The 22,474-nt window shown below is 38.1% G+C and overlaps 1 protein-coding gene across 1 annotated transcript; it reads left to right on the top strand.

Moving 5' to 3' along the window:
• Positions 1-937: 937 nt before the first annotated feature.
• LOC307065622 (ferritin light chain-like) lies at positions 938-22,147 on the top strand (the record flags this gene model as incomplete). Its single annotated transcript, XM_079722522.1, has 4 exons — positions 938-1,044; positions 1,287-1,354; positions 2,222-2,312; positions 21,625-22,147. 4 exons carry the CDS (start codon positions 938-940, stop codon positions 22,145-22,147), a joined length of 789 nt encoding a protein of 262 aa, XP_079578648.1.
• Positions 22,148-22,474: the final 327 nt, after the last annotated feature.

Genomic DNA, 22,474 nt, shown 5'->3' with positions numbered 1-22,474 from the left:
ATATATATATCATATATATATATATAACTCCAAGTATTCCGAAGTTACAAAACACTTATCTACCAAAACTCAAAAAGGAGCACACAAAATTGCATAGAAAATAAACATGTAAAAGGTCATAAATAAACCAAAATATAACCTGCTCCACATAATATACTGACTGCAGTGTCCTGGGCCTCTCCCATCCTTAGGTAGCTGGAAATTACAACAAAATAATACTTTTCACTTTTAGAAGCCACACTATCTCTCATACCAACCAACCAATTACTTCCTTATAGAGAATAGGAAATTAACCTGAATATCAGAAAAAAAAAATATATATATATAGCATTACTGATGTAGAATCTTTATTTAAAGACAATAACTTCAATAGCAGAGGGAACTTTACCATTGCAGGCTTCAGATAACCTCTATATTTCTCAGATTTTATGCTAAATCATAAAATGCCATATTGTGTCTGAAGCTATTTTTTCAATAGTCCATTTTCTTAAATGGACTAGCAAAGCAGGAAATACTGAGGAAAATTTTGGCTCCCAAATCCTAAAGCCATTCTGATTATGCCTGGGTCATCAGGGGGACATCATCGGAACTACCAGAGGACTGGCAGAAATACCAGTGGTCTGGCCAGCTTATAAATTAGAAATTATACAGAATCCAATTTTATTTTTTTGTTAAGTAATTCCTATGAGGTTTTTGGGATGTCAATGTAAAGTCCTTTGATGTGTAATCTTTATCCATTAGATAGGGAACAATGCCAATCCCCATCATAAATACGTTCACAATCTGACACTGAAAATCCACTGTAGGGCATAGGACCTGCAAATAGGATATGAATCACACACATCCATCCACTCATTCAGACAATCCACAAATATTCATTTTTAAGTCTACTATATGCCAATAATGTACCGGGCTCTAAGATGCTAAACCATGCTAAATGCTGAAACAGACGTACACAGTTCTGGCCCTCCTGGAACTTATGACCTACAGAAGTGCCTTCATTGCAAATGGTCAGGACTCAGCCAATGCTATTATCATCAGCAGGTGACCAAATGATAGAGCTTGCTTTCTAAACAAGCTCCACACTCTTTGCTTTCAACATTTTTGCTTTCCTTCAAGCCACATAATCCAGTGGTCAGTTTCTCCCAGTTAGTGAGGTTTGGGGAAAATGTACCCAGTGAACAATTCCTTGTGGCCTCACTCTTTCCTCACACTCTCCTCTGTGCTCTTGAGCTAAAGAGACCTGGATTCAAGTCACTTGCTCTAACCTTATTATTTTAAAATAGGGTTGCTCCTGCTTTGAGGATTTCCACGGGATCAACACAGTCGCAAAGCAGCACTGAATCAGAAGCAGGTAAATTTCAAAATGACAGCTCTAAAAATATCCACTCTCCTTTTGTTCTCCTCCTATCCCTTTGCTCTGAACACCTCTGCTCTGAGGCTTTGCCTTTACCCTTCTCTGATTACTGCTCCAAAAGGGTTTCCAAGAACCGGGAGTATTTATGGTTTCACTTGCTCCCAAGTCCTTGGTGGAAAAGGATGCTTGCTTTCTGATTCTTACTAATTCCACACTCACATTGTTAACACAAAAATCATCATTTAAAAAAAAATTTCCTCAGCTTCATATTTCATCTGGGCCAACACTGAAAGAATATTTTCAAAGAAACAATATCCTCTCTCCTTTGCTCTTCTGAGTTTCACGTTTTTACCTCCAGTCTCATTTTCAACCCTTATTACGGGATGCATCACCAAAATAGAAGAAAGTTCTTTCTGCTTTCCCTGTACCAGCCAATTATTCTACTTTGTTCTGTCTCTAACGAACAGAATGCGAAATCAACACAAAGCCTGATTATGCGACCTCTTCCAAGGGAAAGGTCTGAGAGTTGTCTATTTACTAATGAAGCTCAGTGTGTATTAAGGGTTGACTGAAGCAATCATCAGGAATTTTCATCCCTTAAATTAGTGTTTTCCACCAGATGCACATCGTTCATTTCAGATAATATAACTTTTAAGTTCAGGATACAACTGGACAAAAGAAAAGAAAAAAAAGTAACCAACACAACATTTGCAGTAATAACACAGTAACAGCTATCATCCTTCCCTGAGGAATTCAGCCTACTTTATGGACACAATTTAGTACAAACTCATAAGAAAGCTAACAAAGCCCAAAACCACTTCACAATAGCGTAGAGAGGTAAAGGTCAAAACTTATTACTGCCAGGCCCAGCAGACAATGGCACCTACCGGAAAGAGCACAGGACAGGAAAACCTGGAAGCCTGTGTTCCAGTTTCGGTTATTCCTGTAAGCATTGGTATGATCTGAGTGAACTCAGCCTGCCCTGCTTTTTCCGTTTATAAAAACCTACATCATCCTCTCATTAGAATGAAATGCCACATCTGAAAACTTGCAGATCTCTTTAGGAAAGAAACAAAACTCATGTTTCTAACCAAAATGGAATAATTCAGTCAATGGAGACATAATAAAAATCTGCCATAAAGCAACTCTTTACTTGAAATCTATCTTTTGTGGTGTATTTATATGGGTAAGGAGTGTAAGGATATCATAAGTAGAGTTACCAATTATTCCAGAAATCAAGGTCATTGAGTTCACATTCCAACTTTGACCTTGACCCAGGCTTACAGAGATGTAACATGTGCCAATACCTCATATCCACCATACATGGGAGAAACAAGGTATGCAGACAGATCTTCTTCTAAGTATCCCATATGTAGTGGTTTTAATACAAGGTCTCAGATTCGTTGCCATTCTTCACATCCAGATGTGGGCATTTTCCCTTGAATTTGGGCAGGCTTTCCATGGCTTCAAACAATAGAGCAGGGGTCAGTAAATTATGGCTGGTGGGCCAAATCTAGGCCTCTACCGGCTTTTATAAATGAAGCTTTATTGGAACACAGCCATGTTCCTTAGTATATGTATTGTTTGTGTCTGTTTTCACATCACAGCAGCGGAGCTAAGTAGTTGCAAAAGAGACTGTATGGCGTGTAAAGCCTAAAATATTGACCGTCTGACACTTTATGGAAAAAGGTCTCCAACGCCTGCAATAGTATAAAGTGATGCTATGTAACATCTAAGACTAGGTCATAAAAGGTCATGCAGCTTTTGCATGATTCTCCTGGAATGCTTCAACCCTGAACGCTCATTCTTGGGATACTCTATCTTGAATCCTAACGACCACGTTATGAGAAGTCCAAGCCACATGGGCAGCCATCTATAGGCACTCCAGGCAACAGTCCTTGTTGGGCGCAGTGTTCAAGTCATCCCATCTCAACGGTCAGACATGTGAATTAAAATAATCTAGATGATTGCAGCCCCAGCCATTTGAATCCTCATGAGCTGAGGTTTCAGACATCAGTCACAGAGTAGAGACAAGCCATCTCCTCTGCGTACTGTTTGAATTGCTGAACCACAGAATCTGGGCACATATTAAAATTTTTGTTTATTTCACCACTAAGTTTGGACTTCTTTATTATGTAGCAATAGATAACTACAGCACTGTGTCTGTACACAGGAGATCTACATTTCACACAGCACATACTTTTAGATGTGAATGTTGACTGCTCAATTTCTAAGAAGAACGTATACACACATATAGGTACAAAATATTTATGTATATGTAAATATTAGACCTATATAAACTCATCTATATTATCCATAAAATGAGGGGCCCTTGATAATGGCTAACATTTCTTTTCGGTATTTATTGTGTTCCAAGAACTGATAAATTCTTGCATTGTGTGAATTTCCTCTTTTAACCCTCATAGCAACGCGCTGAGAGAAGTAATGTTATCTCTATATTATAGATGAGAAAACTGAGGCCAAAACAGATAACATGCTCAAGAGTACTCAACAAGTAAATTTTAGAGTCAAGATTGGAACCCAAGTTCTCAAGGTTTAAATCCCTTACTCTTAGTCACCAAGCTATATACTGAGTAAGGAGATGAAAGCTGAAGCCATTACCTCATGCTCAAGAAGTTAGACAGAAACTTAGCAGGCATGGTTGAAAGAAAACAGGACTTGGAGTCGTAAGTCCAGAGCCTGAGTTATGAAATGAATTCTCCTCTCATCTAGATATAGGTTTGTTTTTAGAAAATGAAAAAGATCACTGCATATTTTGATGGTTAATTTCTGTACTTAATGATTACAAAAGAATGGAATTTTACCAGGGAGCTATTTTGCAATGACATAACTTATTGATTCAAAATCAAACCTTTATTATAAATTCTTGATTCAAAATCAAATCTTTATTAAGTCTCCGTTGCATCAGAAGTCTTTCCCATTCTTCATTTCTTTTAAAACCCTTTCCTGTCTACTCTTGGCCAAAGCTTGAAGCCTAATTTAACATTTGGAAATAAAATAATGAAATAGTCATAACACAGCAATTCCAATGCCTACTGAAATGGAAGCTCTAAATAATTTTGCAGATGATTTAGGAAATTAAAAATATTTACATCATAGATGCAAAGAGAGAAGTTACTTGTGTCATAAAATAAATGGTGAGACAAAAAGTTTCTGGTCAAGTAGATTTGTTTAAATATGAACACTAATTTGAGCTCTATCCCGGTGCTAAAACCCAGTGACAGGTTGCATACAGTTTCTAAAGGGATAGTTCAGTGCATTGGGTCAAATTCATGCCATAAAATGTGGTATTATTAGTAGTACTAGAAGACAGAGTGTGACTGTCTTCTTTGGGACATAGATAAAGACCCCAAGTTAGACAATATCAAAGACAAGTTATGTAGAATAAGATATTATCTCAGTCCTTGGAACATGTCATCTAGGATTGAACAAGAGGTAGATTTATTATGAAGTACATGAAGCCAGAGACAGTAAGCAATGAGTGGTAGTTGGTTAAAATAGACAGGTTTTAGAAGTAGAGGCAGGGATGTAGAAAACAAACTTAGGGTTACCAGGGGATTGTGGTGGGGAGGCTAAATTGGGAGATTGGGGCTGAAATATACACACTGCTATACATAAAATAGATAACTAATAAGAACCTGCTCTTCTTATTAGCACAGGGAACTCCACTCAATACTCTGTAATGGGCTATTCGGAAATGACTCTAAAAAAAAATAAAAGTGGATATATGTATATGTATAACAGATTCACTTTGCTGTACACATGAAATTAACACAACACTGTAAATCAACTATATTCCAAGAAAAATTTTTTAAAAAATAGGTTTTAAGAACCATAGTCAGGGAGCAGTGTGGATTGGAAAGACCTGGCAAGAAATATTTCTGCATCCTCAGACAATGCTCCCCAAGCTGGCTATTGCAAGGGTGAGCATTTAAGAGATCTTTGACCTAAGGAGGACATGAGATTAACAATCAACCCCAATGTGCATGAATTATTCTCCTCTGTGTTATCAGAAATCAGATGGCATCCTAGAGCAAGGGTCAGCAGGTCTTTTCTGTAAAGGGTCAGGTAGTAAATATTTTGGATTTTGTGTACCATACCTCTCCGTTGCAACTGCCTATCTGCTGCTGTAGCACAGAAACAGCCATGCACCATACGTTAATGAATGGGTGTGGCTGTGTTCAAGCAAAATGTTATGTACAAAACCAGGAGTCAAGCGAGATCTGATCAGTGGGCCAGAGTTTGCGGACCCCAGTTCTGGGTCAGTGTTCACAGCTGAATGAGTCATGAGGCCTTAAGTTCCAGTTCTCATTGTACTACTTTCTACCTGGGTGAACTTGGGTTCATCCTTTTATTTATATGGGCCACTATATTAGTCAAGCTTCTCCAGAAAAACAGAACCAACAGCATGTGTATACAATGTGCCCATATATATTGATAGATATAGATCTAGATATCAATATTGATACCTAGATCTATATCCATATCTATATAAAGATAGAGAAAGAGAGAGAGAGATTTTAAACAATTGGTTCACACAATAATAGAGGCTTGGTCAATTCAAAATCTGCAGCTTAGGCTGTCTAGAGACTCTAGGAAGAGTTGCAGTTCAATTTCTGTAAGTCTTCTTGCAGAATTCCTTTTTGCGACAGCGAGGTCAGTCTTTGTTTTATTAAGAGCTTCAACTGATTGGATGAGGCGCACCCATACTATGGAGGAGAATCTGCTTTACTCAAAGTCCAACACCAATGTAAATATGAATTTCATCCAAAAACACCATCACAGAGACTACCCTGGTGGCGCAGTGGTTAAGAATCCGCCTGCAAATGCAGGGGACACAGGTTTGAGCCCTGGTCTGGGAAGATCCCATGTGCCGTGGAGCAAATAAGCCCGTGCACCACAGCTACTGAGCCCGTGCACCTAGAGCCCATGCTCTGCAACAAGAGAAGCCACCGCAATGAGAAGCCTGCACAACACAACAAAGAGTAGCCTTCGCTTGCTGCAAATAGAGAAAGCCCACATGTGACAACGAAGACCCAATGCAGCCAAAAATATAAATAAATAAATAAATAAATAAATAAATAAATAAATAAATAAATAAAAATTGTAAAAAACACGAAAACACCATCACAGAAATATCCAGAATAATATCTGACCAAATAACTGGGCATGGTGGCCCAGACAAATTGACATAGAAAATTAACCACCTAAGCCATAGTTTTGTCATCTTTTACCGAGAAATTTGACTTATCTGAACTATTTTGATAACTAGAAGATACCTTCTAGAGGTAACACCCTCAGGTTTTTACATGGTAGGCAGCAGAGGGAAAGAGCCCATTTGTCCAGTCAGATGACACCTAAAGGATAAAATTCTGTCTTCTCTTTGCAACCCACAAGGATGAATACCAAAAATACATCACTTATATCTGCTTTAGCTAACATAGGATAGGTCTGGAACAGACCTATGCTCCCAGTAAGCCTCATGAAATGCTGTTTCATTAAGGGGAGACTTTACTTGCTAAGATTAGAGGCAAAAGAGGGTGGTGGATGAAACACTGCCCAAGGATATAAGTTCATGCAAGGAAGCAGGAGAGAGAATGGGTATCCGAAGATGTGCACTCTAAGCCAACACTAATTCCACAGCATCGGGTTATAATTCAGGGAGCACAACTGCTGGGGGTTTTTTCCCCCTCTTTTTTTCCCCCAAAGAGGGACAAATCAAGCATACTGACAAAGGAAGAGCATTAGTCACCACAGATAAATTCCTTTTTAGAGGTGATCTCGCAAATAATTTGGCTCAGTGTAGACTATGATTTGGTTCCAAAAACCATAAGCTAGAGCATTTCATTCCAGGTCCCTCCTCAAATATCCATGATAGGTAGAAATTTGGCATCAGTAGTTCTTGAAATCTCCCCAGGTGATTATAATATGCAACCAGGGCTGAGAATCTGGAGATGTAGAGAGAATTTAAATTGAACTTTAGTTAAACAGTAAAACAAGCTCTGACTCTACTGGCTGGAGCTAGAAAAGGGATAGGCATTTATTGGGATGAGAAGATAAAGAAAACCAGGGAGTAAATCAAATGCTTTACACCTGTGCTTAGCTAATTGTTACTCAGATAATTCAGACAATCTTACAGCACCTGAACCCTGAAATTCCTTAGTTCTGTTTAAAAAAAAGTAACTCTTCAAGGAACTGAACTCTGAGAATCATGTAAATCATAAAGAAAAAGAAGAAATCTTATTTTTTGAATTAGTTGATTTCATATATACTGTTTCACTTTCATGATATTAACTAGTTAGCTTTCTTTCCATTTTATGTTTGAGTAAAGTAAGGCTTTAAAAATCTCAGTAATTTTCTCAAGGTCACTTGTTAAGGGTGTGGTAGGCAGCATAATGGCTCCTAAAAATGCCCTCACCCTAATCCCTAGAACCTATTAATGTGTTACCTCACATGGTGAAGAGGACTTTGCAGATATGACTGAAGTTATAGACCTTGAGATAGAAAGAATATCCTGGATTACCTCATGGAACAAATCTAATTGCATGAGTCCTTAAAAGTAGAAAACCATTCCCAACTGTAGAAAGAGAAAGAGAGAGATGTCCTAATAGAAGCAGAATCAGAGAGATGCAACATTTTGGGTTTTGTAGGTGGAGAAAGGGGACTCTGAGTCAAGGACTACAAGGGACCGCTGGAAGCGGATAAAGTCCAGGGAACAGAAACACCCCTAAGAGCCTCCAGAAAAGAATGTAGCTCTGCCAACACTTTTTTTTTCTTTTTTAACCATCTATATTGGAGTATAACGGATTTACAATGGTGTGTTAGTTTCTGCTTCATAACAAAGTGCATCAGCTATACGTATACATATATCCCCATATCTCCTCCCTCTTGCATCTCCCTACCACCCTCCATTCCCAATCGCACCCCTGTAGGTGGACACAAAGCACAGAGCTGGTCTCCCTGTGCTTTGCGGCTGTTTCCCACTAGCTATCTATTTTACATTTGGTAGTGTATATATGTCCATGCCACTCTCTCACTTCATCCCAGATCACCCTTCCCCCTCCCTGTGTCCACAAGTCCTCTCTCTATGGCTGCGTCTTTATTCCTGCCCTGCCCCCTAGGTTCTTCATAACCATTTTTTCTTTTTTTTTAGATTCCATATATATGTGTTAGCATACGGTATTTGTTTTTCTCTTTCTGACTTACTTCACTCTGTATGACAGTCTCTAGGTCAATCCACCTCACTAGAAATAACTCAATTTCATTTCTTTTTATGGCTAAGTAATATTCCATTGTATATATGTGCCACATCTTTATCCATTCATCTGTCGTTCCTGCCAACACTTGTACTTTACTCAATTGAGGCCAATGTCAGACTTGTAAGGTAATAAATTTACATTGTTTTGAGTCACTATACTTGTGGTAATTTGTATGAAAGCAATAAAAAACTATTACAGGCAAGGGGTACAGGAGTCTTTTAAAGAGATTTATTGTGCCTGCTGCCACCTTGTTGGTACCCTTTTACATGCCGGCTAAGCAAAAAGGAGTCAGTGAAAAGGAAATTGGACCACAGAAATCAAGACAAATACCCTCAAGGAATCCACAGCTTTCCCAGCATGGTATAGAATGGTATTTGAGACACAAGCCGGGTGGATGAAAGGCTCTTGGTGCTGCAGCCAGGAGTCAGTGTTGTGCCTCTGAAGTGGGAGAGCCAACTTCAGGACACGGGTCCACAAGAGACCTCCCAGCTCCACATAATATCAAGCAGCGAAAATGTCCCAGAGATCTCCATCTCAACACCAGCACCCAGCTTCAGTCAACGACCAGCAAGATACAGTGCTGGTCACCCTATGCCAAGCAACTAGCAAGGCAGGAACACAACCCCACTCATTAGCAGAGAGGCTACCTAAAAACATAATAAGCCCACAGGCACCCCAAAACACACCACCAGACGTGGACCTGTCCACCAGAAAGACAAGATCGAGCCTCAACTACCAGAACACAGGCATTAGTCCCCCCCACCAGGAAGCCTACACAACCTACTGAAACAACCTTAGCCACGGGGGACAGACACCAAAAACAACGGGAACTACGAATCTGCAGCGTGCAAAAAGGAGACCCCAAACACAGTAACATAAGCAAAATGAGAAAGCAGAAAAACACACAGCAGGTGAAGGAGCAAGATAAAAACCTACCAGACCTAACAAATGAAGAGGTAATAGGCAGTCTACCTGAAAAAGAATTCAGAATAATGATAGTAAAGCTGATCCAAGATTCTATTTCCAAGATCCAAAATCTTGGAAATAGAATAGACAACATGCAAGAAACAGTTAACAAGAACCTAGAAGAACTAAAGATGAATCAAGCATCGATTAAAAACACAATAAATGAAATGAAAAATACTCTAGATGGGATCTATAGCAGAATAACTGAGGCAGAAGAACGGATAAGTGAGGTGGAAGATAAAATAGTGGAAATAACTGCTGCAGAGCAAAATAAAGAAAAAAGAATGAAAAGAACAGAGGACAGTCTCAGAGACCTCTGGGACAACATTAAACGCACCAACATTCGAATTATAGGGGTTCCAGAAGAAGAAGAGAAAAAGAAAGGGACTGAGAAAATATTTGAAGAGATTATAGTTGAAAACTTCCCTAATATGGGAAAGGAAATAGTTAATCAAGTCCAGGAGGCACAGAGAGTCCCATACAGAATAAATCCAAGGAGAGATACGCCAAGACACATATTAATCAAACTGTCAAAAATTAAACACAAAGAAGTCATATTAAAAGCAGCAAGGGAAAAACAACAAATAACACACAAGGGAATCCCCATCAGGTTAACAGCTGATCTCTCAGCAGAAACTCTACAAACCAGAAGGGAGTGGCAGGGCATAATTAAAGTGACGAAGGAGAGAAAGCTGCAACCAAGATTACTCTACCCAGCAAAGATCTCATTCAGATTTGATGGAGAAATTAAAACCTTTACAGACAAGCAAAAGCTGAGAGAGTTCAGCACCACCAAACCAGCTTTACAACAAATGCTAAAGGAACTTCTCTAGGCAAGAAACACAGCAGAAGGAATATACCTACAATAACAAACCCAAAGCAATTAAGGAAATGGGAATAGGAACACACATATCAATAATTACCTTAAATGTAAATGGACTAAATGCTCCCACCAAAAGACACAGATTGGCTGAATGGATACAAAAACAAGACCCATATATATGCTGTCTACAAGAGACCCACTTCAGACCTAGAGACACATACAGACTGAAAGTAAGGGGATGGAAAAAGATATTCCATGCAAATGGAAATCAAAAGAAAGCTGGAGTAGGAATTCTCATATCAGACAAAATAGAGTTTAAAATAAAGACTATTAGAAGAGACAAAGAAGGACACTACATAATGATAAAGGTATCGATCCAAGAAGAAGATATAACAATTGTAAATATTTATGCACCCAACATAGGAGCACCTCAATACATAAGGCAAATACTAACAGCCATAAAAGGGGAAATCGACAGTAACACAATCATAGTAGGAGAATTTAACACCCCACTTTCACCAATGGACAGATCATCCAAAATGAAAATAAATAAGGAAACACAAGCTTTAAATGATACATTAAACAAGATGGACTTAGTTGATATTTATAGGACATTCCATCCAAAAACAACAGAATACACATTTTTCTCAAGTGCTCATGGAACATTCTCCAGGATAGATCGTATCTTGGGTCACAAATCAAGCCTTGGTAAATTTAAGAAAATTGAAATTGTATCAAGTATCTTTTCCGACCACAATGCTATGAGACTAGACATCAATTACAGGAAAAGATCTGTAAAAAATACAAACACATGGAGGCTAAACAATACACTACTCAATAACGAAGTGATCACTGAAGAAATCAAAGAGGAAATTAAAAAATACCTAGAAACAAATGACAATGGAGACACGACGACCCAAAACCTATGGGACGCAGCAAAAGCAGTTCTAAGGGGGAAGTTTATAGCAATAAAATCCCACCTTAAGAAACAGGAAACATCTTGAGTAAACAACCTGACCCTGCACCTAAAGCAATTAGAGAAAGAAGAACAAAAAACCCCCAAAGTTAGCAGAAGGAAAGAAATCATAAAGATCAGATCAGAAATAAATGAAAAAGAAATGAAGGAAATGATAGCAAAGATCAACCAAACTAAAAGCTGGTTCTTTGAGAAGATAAACAAAATTGACAAACCATTAGCCAGACTCATCAAGAAAAGAAGGGAGAAGACTCAAATCAATAGAATTAGAAATGAAAAAGGAGAAGTAACAACTGACACTGCAGAAATACAAAAGATCATGAGAGATTACTACAAGCAACTCTATGCCAATAAAATGGACAACCTGGAAGAAATGGACAAATTCTTAGAAATGCACAACCTGCCAAGACTGAATCAGGAAGAAATAGAAAATATGAACAGACCAATCACAAGCACTGAAATTGAAACTGTGATTAAAAATCTTCCAACAAACAAAAGCCCAGGACCAGATGGCTTCACAGGCGAATTCTATCAAACATTTAGAGAAGAGCTAACACCCATCCTTCTCAAACTCTTCCAAACAATATCAGAGGAAGGAACACTCCCAAACTCATTCTACAAGGCCACCATCACCTTGATACCAAAACCAGGCAAGGATGTCACAAAGAAAGAAAACTACAGGCCAATATCACTGATGAACATAGATGCAAAAATCCTCAACAAAATACTAGCAAACAGAATCCAACAGCACATTAAAAGGATCATACACCATGATCAAGTGGGGTTTATTCCAGGAATGCAAGGATTCTTCAATATACGCAAATCAATCAACGTGATACACCATATTAACAAGTTGAAGGAGAAAAACCATATGATCATCTCAATAGATGCAGAGAAAGCTTTCGACAAAATTCAACACCCATTTATGATAAAAACCCTGCAGAAAGTAGGCATAGAGGGAACTTTCCTCAACATAATAAAGGCCATATATGAAAAACCCACAGCCAACATTGTCCTCAATGGTGAAAAATTGAAACCATTTCCACTAAGATCAGGAACAAGACAAGGCTGCCCACTCTCACCACTCTTATTCAACCTAGTTTTGGAAGTTCTAGCCACAGCAATCAGAGGAGAAAAGGAAATAAAAGGAATCCAAATTGGAAAAGAAGAAGTAAAGCTGTCACTGTTTGCAGATGACATGATACTATACATAGAGAATACTAAAATGCTACCAGAAAACTACTAGAGCTAATCAATGAATTTGGTAAAGTAGCAGGATACAAAATTAATGCACAGAAATCTCTGGCAATCCTGTACACTAATGATGAAAAATCTGAAAATGAAATCAAGAAAACACTCCCATTTACCATTGCAACAAAAAGAATAAAATATCTAGGAATAAACCTACCTAAGGAGACAAGAGACCTGTATGCAGAAAATTATAAGACACTGATGAAAGAAATTAAAGATGATACAAATAGATGGAGAGATATACCATGCTCCTGGATTGGAAGAATCAATATTGTGAAAATGACTCTACTACCCAAAGCAATCTACAGATTCAATGCAATCCCTATCAAACTACCACTGGCATTTTTCACAGAACTAGAACAAAAAATTGCAAAATTTGTTTGGAAAAACCAAAGACTCCGAATAGCCAAAGCAATCTTGAGAACGAAAAACGGAGCTGGAGGAATCAGGCTCCCTGACTTCAGACTATACTACAAAGCTACAGTAATCAAGACAGTGTGGTACTGGCATAAAAACACAAAGATAGATCAATGAAACAGGATAGAAAGCCCAGAGATAAACCCACGCACATATGGTCAACTTATCTTTGATAAAGGAGGCAGGAATGTACAGTGGAGAAAGGACAGCCTCTTCAATAAGTGGTGCTGGGAAAACTGGACAGGGACATGTAAAAGTATGAGATTCGATCATTCCCTAACACCATACACAAAAATAAGCTCAAAGTGGATTAAAGACCTAAATGTAAGGCCAGAAACTATCAAACTCTTAGAGGAAAACATAGGCAGAACACTCTATGACATAAATCACAGCAAGATCCTTTTGGACCCACCTCCTAGAGAAATGGAAATAAAAACAAAGATAAACAAATGGGACCTAATGAAACTTCAAAGCTTTTGCACAGCAAAGGAAACCATAAAGAAGACCAAAAGAGAACCCTCAAAATGCGAAAAAATATTTGCAAATGAAGCAACTGACAAAGGATTAATCTCTAAAATTTATAAACAGCTCATGCAGCTCAATAGCAAAAAAACAAACAACCCAATCCAAAAATGGGCAGAAGACTTAAATAGGCATTTCTCCAAAGAAGATATACAGACTGCCAACAAACACATGAAAGAATGCTCAACATCATTAATCATTAGAGAAATGCAAAGCAAAACTACAATGAGATATCATCTCACACCAGTCAGAATGGCCATCATCAAGAAATCTAGAAACAATAAATGCTGGAGAGGGTGTGGAGAAAAGGGAATACTCTTGCACTGCGGGTGGGAATGTGAATTGGTACAGCCACTATGGAGAACAGTATGGAGGTTCCTTAAAAAACTACAAATAGAACTACCATATGATCCAGCAATCCCACTACTAGGCATATACCCTGAGAAAACCATAATTCAAAAAGAGACATGTACCAAAATGTTCATTGCAGCTCTATTCACAATAGCCCGGAGCTGAAAACAACCTAAGTGTCCATCATCGGATGAATGGATAAAGAAGATGTGGCACATATATACAATGGATTATTACTCAGCCATAAAAAGAAACGAAACTGAGCTATTTGTAATGAGGTGGATAGACCTAGAGTCTGTCATACAGAGTGAAGTAAGTCAGAAAGAGAAAGATAAATACCGTATGCTAACACATATATATGGAATTTAAAAAAAAAATGTCATGAAGTACCTAGGGGTAAAACGGGAATAAAGACACAGACCTACTTGAGAATGGACTTGAGGATATGGGGAGGGGGAAGTGTAAGCTGTGACAAAGCGAAAGAGAGGCATGGACATGTATACACTACCAAACGTGAGGTAGATAGATAGTGGGAAGCAGCCGCAGAGCACGGGGAGATCAGCTCGGTACTTTGTGACCGCCTGGAGGGGTGGGATGGGGAGGGTGGGAGGGAGGGAGATGCATGAGGGAAGGGATGTGGGAACGGATGTACATGTATGACTGATTCACTTTGTTATAAAGCAGAAACTAATAAAAAAATAAAATAAAAATAAAAATAAAAACTATTACAGGGGTCCTACAGGAGCCAGGCTACATATTTATACTTAAGTATTTCTGAAATGAATTTAACCTTGTGATTGACAGCAGCAGCAGGTTCCAAGGGATCCCACCACACACCTGAGGCAAAAGCAGCCTAATACAAAGCAGTGACAGCAGCAGGTCACTGCCCCACACTTGGGGTAGAGGGGGACTTGATCTACTGTAGCAGCAGCATAGCCTGAATGGGAACCCATCCTCCTGTGGCACTAGTCCCATCAACATTAGTCTAATCTGCTAGCACCTGCTGCGCCAACAGGCCCAACATATACAAACCCTCCAACTCAGCAGCATTAAGTGAGCCAGACTCAGTGTTTCCTGAAACTCATATCCAATGGCACTGGAAAGCTCAGATATCACCTCATGTTATGAAAACATAAAAAAAACAACAACAGAAGACTGGGAACTTCAGAAAGGAAAGGGGAACAATGGAATGGGTGAAAACAAATGGGGTAAATATAAGAGACGATCATTAGCCTCATGAGTTTCTTAAATACTATCTGATGGTCAAAGCAAATATTATGACACCATCTGATGTGGTTCTCAATGTAGAGAAAGGAAATACTACAGAAAATCATACTTTAAAACTGGGGAATATTAAGAGACTAAATGGAAGTAAAATTTTGAAACTTCACTTGAAGTAATAAAACACTGATTCCAGTAGGCTATGGTAAGTTACATATGTATACTGTGATGCCAAAAGCAACCACTAAGAAAACTATACAAACAGTACACACAAATGATTATAAATAAATTAAATTAAAATGGACTTATTAAAAAATGTTTAAGTAACCCACAAGAAGGCAAAATAACAGAAACACAAGATTGAGAAACTAAGGTAAAAGACAAAACAAAAAATAAAATGGTAGACCTAATCTTTAACATAGCAATAATTACATTAACTGTAAATGATCTAAATAACCAAGTCAAAGACAGAGATTGGAAGAGTAGATTAAAAATTCACAAGCATGATCCAACTATATACTGTCTATAAGAAGTTTACTTTAAACATCATGATATAGGTAGTTCAAAGTAAAAGGAAGATAATGATATATCATGTGAACGTTAATCAGAAAAAGTAGGAATGGCTATATTAATATCAGATAAAGTAGCCTTCAGAGAAAAGGAAATTATTAGGGGCAAACAGGGTCATTACATAAAGATAACAGGAATAATCCACCTAGATGACCTAATGATACTAAATGTGTATGCACCAAACAACAGAATTTCAAAATACATGAAGCAAACACTGAAAAAAGTAGTAAAAGGAGAAAATTTTAAATCCACAATTATTATTTGAGACTTCAGCACAGCAATTTATAGAACTACCAGAGAGAAAAATCAGCAAGAATATGGAAGAAATGAAAACATCATCAATCAATACGATATAACTGACATTTAAAGAACACACTCAGTAACAGCAGAGTACATATTCAAGTGTCCATGGAATATTCACTCATATACTATATACTGGGCAATAAAAAGAACCTTAGCAGATTTAAATTGTAATGTGCCTAAGTGTTGGATGCTAAGACTCAGAGGTTTTCTTATTTCTTTCATTTATATATTCATAAAAAAATTAGCAGATTTAAAAGAATTAAAATCATAGAGTATGTTCTCTAGCCATAATGGAATCAGACTAGAAATCAATAACGGAAAGACAACAGGAAAGTCTTCAGTCACGTGAAAACTAAACATCACAATTCCAAATAACTCATGGGTAAAAAAGACAGCATCAAGGAAATATTTTTTAATGCATAGAATAAAAGAAAATGGAGATATAACAGATCAAAGTTTGCAGAATGAAGTGAAAGCAATGCTGAAAGGGAAGTTTATAGCACTAAATTGGGAAAGAAAGTATTTCAAAGCAATAATCTAATTTTCTATATTACAACAGTAAAAAAGGAAGAGGAAAAAACACTAAACAAGCAGAAAGAAGGAAATAATAAAGATGAAATAGCAATCCATGAAACTGAAAACAGGAAAATAGGGGGGAAAAATCAATGAAACAAAAGGCTGGTTTTTGGAAATAAACAACCTAATCAATAAAGATCTAGCAAGACTGATAAAGATAAAAAGATGGATGGCACAAATCACAGATATCAGAAATGCAACCAGGGATACCATGACATATCCTGCAGGTTAATAAGGGACAAGTTGTTATGAACAAGTCTACACTATAAATTCAAAAATGTAGATGAAATGGGCCAATGCTTCTACACTCAAAACTACCAAAACTCAGCCAAGATGAAATAGATAATCTCAATTTTCCTGTAACCATTAGAAATACTGATTTTTCATTTAAAAACTCCCAAAAGGAATATTCAGGCTTAGATGTTTCACTTTTACCCAAGACATAAAGAATTAACACCAATTTTACATGATTTGATAAGAAAGAGAAGTAGAAGGAACAGTTCCTAATTAAATTTATGAAGCCAGTATTACCTTGATACCAAAACCGGACAGGGATAGGATAGAAAGAAGAAAACTACAGACCAATATTTTTTATGAAATTGGCTGTAAAAATCCTCTGCCAAATATTAGCAAATTAAATCCAGAAATATATAAAAAGAATAATATACCATGACCAAGTGGCATTTATTCTAGTTATGCAAAGTTGGTTAAATATTTGAAAATCAAACAATGTTATCCACCATATCCAATAGATTAAAGGGAAAAGTCATGTGATCCTATCCAATAATGCAGAGAAAGCACTTGACAAAATCCAATCCCATTCATGATTGTAAAAACAGAAGAAAAAAGAACTCCAAGCAAACTAGGAATAGAAAAGGAACATACTGAAACTCATAAAGATGATCTACAAACAACCTATACCCACATTATATTTAACTGTGAAAGACTGAATGCTTTCTCTGTAAGATCAGAAACAAGGCACGGATATCTACTCTCACCACTTTTATTAAATATATTACTGGAGGTTCTAGTAAGAAAATAAAGCAAAAATAAATAAATACATAAATTTAAAAGTTAAATTTTTAAAAAGTTCATTGAAAAGATAAAAGGACTATTCCTACTATGTTGAATAGGAAGGAATATATCCTACTGAATGTTGAATAGTAATATATCCTATTATATTGCCTAAGGAAAAGTAAAACTGTCTGTGTCTGAAGATGAGATGATAATCTAAATGGAGAAAATACCAAGGAATCCACAAAAAGCTTGAGAAATAATATTAGTTTGTAAATGTTTTAGAGTACAAGATCAACACAATTTTATCACATTATATATTAATAACAAATGTGTAGAAGCTTAAAGTAAAATATGTGATGCCATTTACAACTGACCTAAATAAATACTTAAATACAAGCCCACTAAGACATTTATAGGACCTCTATACTGAAAATTACAAAATGCTGATGAAGAAAAATTTTAAAGTCCCAAACAAATAGGGAGACATACCTTGTTCATGGATTAGAAAACACAACATAATAAAGATGTCAATTCTCCCCAAGAGGCTTAACACAATTACTCTTAAAATGCCCTCAAGGTTTTTGCGGATATAGACAAGCTTTTTCTAAGATTTATATGGTAAGAAGAGGCTGAAGAATAGCTAAAACAATTTGTAAAGGAAGATTAAAATGGGAGGAATTAATCCACCCAATTTCAAGACTTTGCAGTAATTTTGGACGGTAGATACATAGATCAATGGAATGGAATAGAGAACCCAGAAATAGACTGACATAAATACATTTAACCTGTTTTTGACAGCAGTGCAAAAGCTATCAAGGAAGAATAGACATTTCAAAAAATGGTACTGAAACAGTTGGACATCCCTCGACAAAAACAAACAAAAAATGAACCTTAACCTAAACCTCCACACCTTACACAAAAATTAAATCAAAGTGGATCATAATCTGAAATGTAAAAGCAGGACATTTTTAGAAAAAGAAATAGGAGAAAATCTTTGGCATCTAGAACTAGGTGAATAATTCTTAGACTTGACACCGAAAGTATGATCAATAAAAGCAAAAACTGATCAATTGGATCTCATCAAAATGAGTTAAAAATGCTTCATAGAAGATCCTTTTAAGTGGATGAAAACTCAAATTACACAGTGGGAAAACATATTTGAAAATCCCATATGAGACAGATGACTTGTATCTATAATATACAAAGAACTCTCCAAACAACTTAAAAAAATCCAACTAGAAAATAGGCAGAAGACAGGAACAGACATTTCATGGAAGAGAATATACACATGGCAAAGAAGCACATGAAAAGATGCTCAACATCATTAGCATTAGGGAAATGCAAATTAAGACCATAATGAGATATCAGAGAATAACTAAAATTATAGTGACAACATCAAATGCTGGCGAGTACGTAGAAAAGTTTTATCACCTCACTGGTGGGAAAATAAAATGGTTTAGCCACTCTGAGAAACAGCTTGACAGTCTCTTTTAATCCTAAAAGTAGATTCACCCTACAACGCAGTACTTGTACTCTTGAGCATTTATCCAAAAGAAACAAAAACTTAATTAAGTTCCCACAGAAACTTACACATAAATGTTCATAGCAGTTTTATTTATAATAGCCAAAAACTGGCAACTACCCAAATGTCTTTCAATGGATGAATGTTGAAACAAATTGTGATAAAATCTTATGATAGAATACTACAGAGCAACGAAAAGGAACAAATTATTAATATATGCAAAAATTAAAATGAACTTCAAGGGAATGATGCTGAAGAAAAAATTTTTAAAAGCCAATCTCCGAAGATTAAGTAATTCATGATTATGTTTACATATTATTCTTAAAATAACAAAACTGTGGAGATGGAGAACAGATTAGAAGTTGCCAAGGGTTAGAGATGGGGGTAGAAGGTACAGTGGGGAAACTTTGTGAGGTTTTTGTGGTCCCAGTACAAATAATACAGCACTCTTGGTTTTAATCCCTAAAGATGTTTAAAAACAATTCCTAATAAGAGTTGTCCAGATATTTAGCAATGGCAGCAGATTACAGGTATAGCTCCCCAACATGACAACTTCAAAAGAGATTGTACTAATTCAATGCATATGTTAATTTTAAAAAGGCCAGTCACAGTACTTAAATGGTATATATCTTAACGATATTATTCTAAGTGTCTAGCTATACCAGATGGACTAGCAGGATTTTCTGTACATTCAATCTTATTTAAGACAGTAAATCTTATAATAAGAGAGTTAAAAAAAGAAAAAGAAAAAACAACAAACCTCAACTACAGTTGGATATTCTCATAGGAAGATGAGGTGAAAATATGTAGCAGTGGTTCAAAAGCTTAAGCAGTGGCACCTAAATTTGGCTGCATATTAGAATCATCTGAAGCACTTTTTAAAAACCCTCACACTGACTGTTGGTCATCCTAGACCAATAAAATAATTTTAAATCTCCTCAGACGATGCCAGTGTCTAGCCAGAACTGAGAACCAGAGGACTAAGCAGCAGGGGATGTTTCTACAAAGATTTCTTAACAATAAGTCCTTTCACCCAATCAGATTTACCTTCCCACAAAGGGGTAAAGAAGGCTAGATGCTGTCCATACTTGCTTAGCTTTAATTAGCACTTGTGACTTGCCCAAATCCTAGATCATGTTTCCCCTAAATTTCATGTTATTCCCTAAGTTTTTCAAATCCAGGGCTAAGGGGTTTGCCAGGATGAGATTTTAAGTGTTCACACAGGGGAAGTCCCTGGCAAACCAGGACAGCGGTCACTACATTGAAATGTAAAGCATCCTAAATAACCCTGCCACTGCTCCCAGATACTAGTCTGTGCCAACCAGTGGAGAAAAGGCATTCTCCATTACTACCACGGCAAATGCTGCTGTACTTGCCTTGGCTACTCCCTATCTTTTCCAGGCGTCACTCCCCTTCACCTGCTGGTGGACGCTTTGGCCAGCTGACAATGCAGATATCTTCAAACTTTAAGGTGAATAAAAATCATATGGAGGGCCTGTTATAACAGAGATCACTGAGCCCCACTAGAGTTGCTGATTCCATAGGGCTGGGATAGGGCCCTAAAACTTGAATATCTGACACATTATCAGGGGACGCTGGTAAAGCTGGTCAGCTTGTTACCGAATGCAGGTTCGTGTGTCTGAAGCACAGTGAGGCCAAACAAACCTAAAGGTTGGAGTCTGGAGAAGAGAAAGGTTTATTGCAGGATCGAGCAAGGAGAGGGGTGGTCCGTGTTCCAAAACCCCTGAAATCTCCAAAGGATTTCAGCAAAGCATTTTTAAAGGCCAGGTGAGGGAGGGACATCCCAGGGCATGTGATCAGCTCGTGCACAATCCTCTGATTGGCTGATGTTGAGGCCACAAGGCAGGTAACATTATCCATCCTTAGGTGCCAGAAGGTCTGGGGGCTACGTGCTCATGATCATCAAGGAGTTCATTTCTTCCATTGGGTGGTGGTTTTTAGTGTCTGAAAACTCAAGAAATATGCCTGAGATACTATTATCTGAGTACTTCAGAGAGAAACTACAATAGAGGATATGGGGGATGGGTCTGTCCTAGGAAGGCCCCATAGGGTACTGCTTGGTTACAAGGTGACCATACTTTGAGAACCACTGCTCTAGTGGCTTGGAATGTTAAGAAAGTAATGGAAGAATCCCTTCCCAGATCTAGATTCTAGTATCACCAGCTATTTTGGTGGGAGGAAGGGTAAGTTTTGTCCTTGCTTGGACTTCTTGTTCATTTATATCAAAGCCTATTTGAGGCAGTGCGTTCGGCAGTCCTGCAGATCTGTCTTTTGCTTCAACAGTGTTTGGAATGAACAGACCCAGGGACGCTCCTTGCTCCAGCCCCCGACCACCCTCCAACCTTTCTTCCTTTCGCAACCTTTGGAATCAGACACTCAGCTATCCTCAGCCTCCAGGACAGGCCAACACCATTCTTTGAGCTTAGCTCCTTATCACTGATCAACCACGAGTTCCCAGGTTCGTCAGAATTATTCCACCGAGGTGGAGGCCGCCGTCCACCGCCTGTTCAACATGCATCTGTGGACACTTACCTCTCTGAGCATCTATTTCGACAGCAACAATAGGACTCTGGACAGTATGGGCCACATTTTTCGCCAACTGGCTGAGGAGAAGTGTGAGGGCGCCCAGCGCCTCTTGAAAATGCAAAACCAGTGCTGCGGCCGCGCCCTCTTCCAGGATGCGCGGAAGCCTTCTCAGGATGAGTGGGGTAAAACCCAGGATGCTGTGGAAGCCGCCATTCTTAGGGAGAAGAATCGGAACCAGGCACTATCGGATCTGCGCGCCCTGGGTCCTGCCCGTGCAGACTCCCAGCTCTGTGACTTCCTGGAGAGCCGCTTCCTGGAGGAGCAGGTGAAACTCATCCAGAAGATGGGCGACCACCTGACCAACCTCCGCAGGCTGGCTGGTCCGCAGGCTGTGCTGGGCGAGTATCTCTTTGAAAGGCTCACCCTCGAGCCAAACAGGAGTCTCTGAAGTCCAGCTGCGTCTGAGGAGACCCTCTGGCGTCAGAGCTTCTGCCTGAAGCCCCGCTCTGCAGCCACTAGGCAGCTTTGTAACCGCCCTGGAGCCCTCTCCCAAGCCTTGGACCAGATGGAAACAATAACGCTTTTTGCAGAAGGAAAAAAAAAAGCCTATTTGAAATACAAACAGAATAAAGCGAAAAAAAGAAATATATACATATATTCACGTTCTTTTAACATATGAATTGCCCCACTTTATCTGTGTGAAGTAAGTTTGTTCCCATTATTGGGCTGGTTCTCAAGCTTTGCTGCTCGTTTGAATTACCTAAAGAGCTTTGAA

This window comes from Hyperoodon ampullatus (assembly GCF_949752795.1).
Source record: "Hyperoodon ampullatus genome assembly, chromosome: 2".
NCBI lineage: Eukaryota > Metazoa > Chordata > Mammalia > Artiodactyla > Ziphiidae > Hyperoodon > Hyperoodon ampullatus.
Note: the sequence above shows the minus strand (reverse complement) of the source record. Positions and strands in the feature narration are given on the sequence as shown.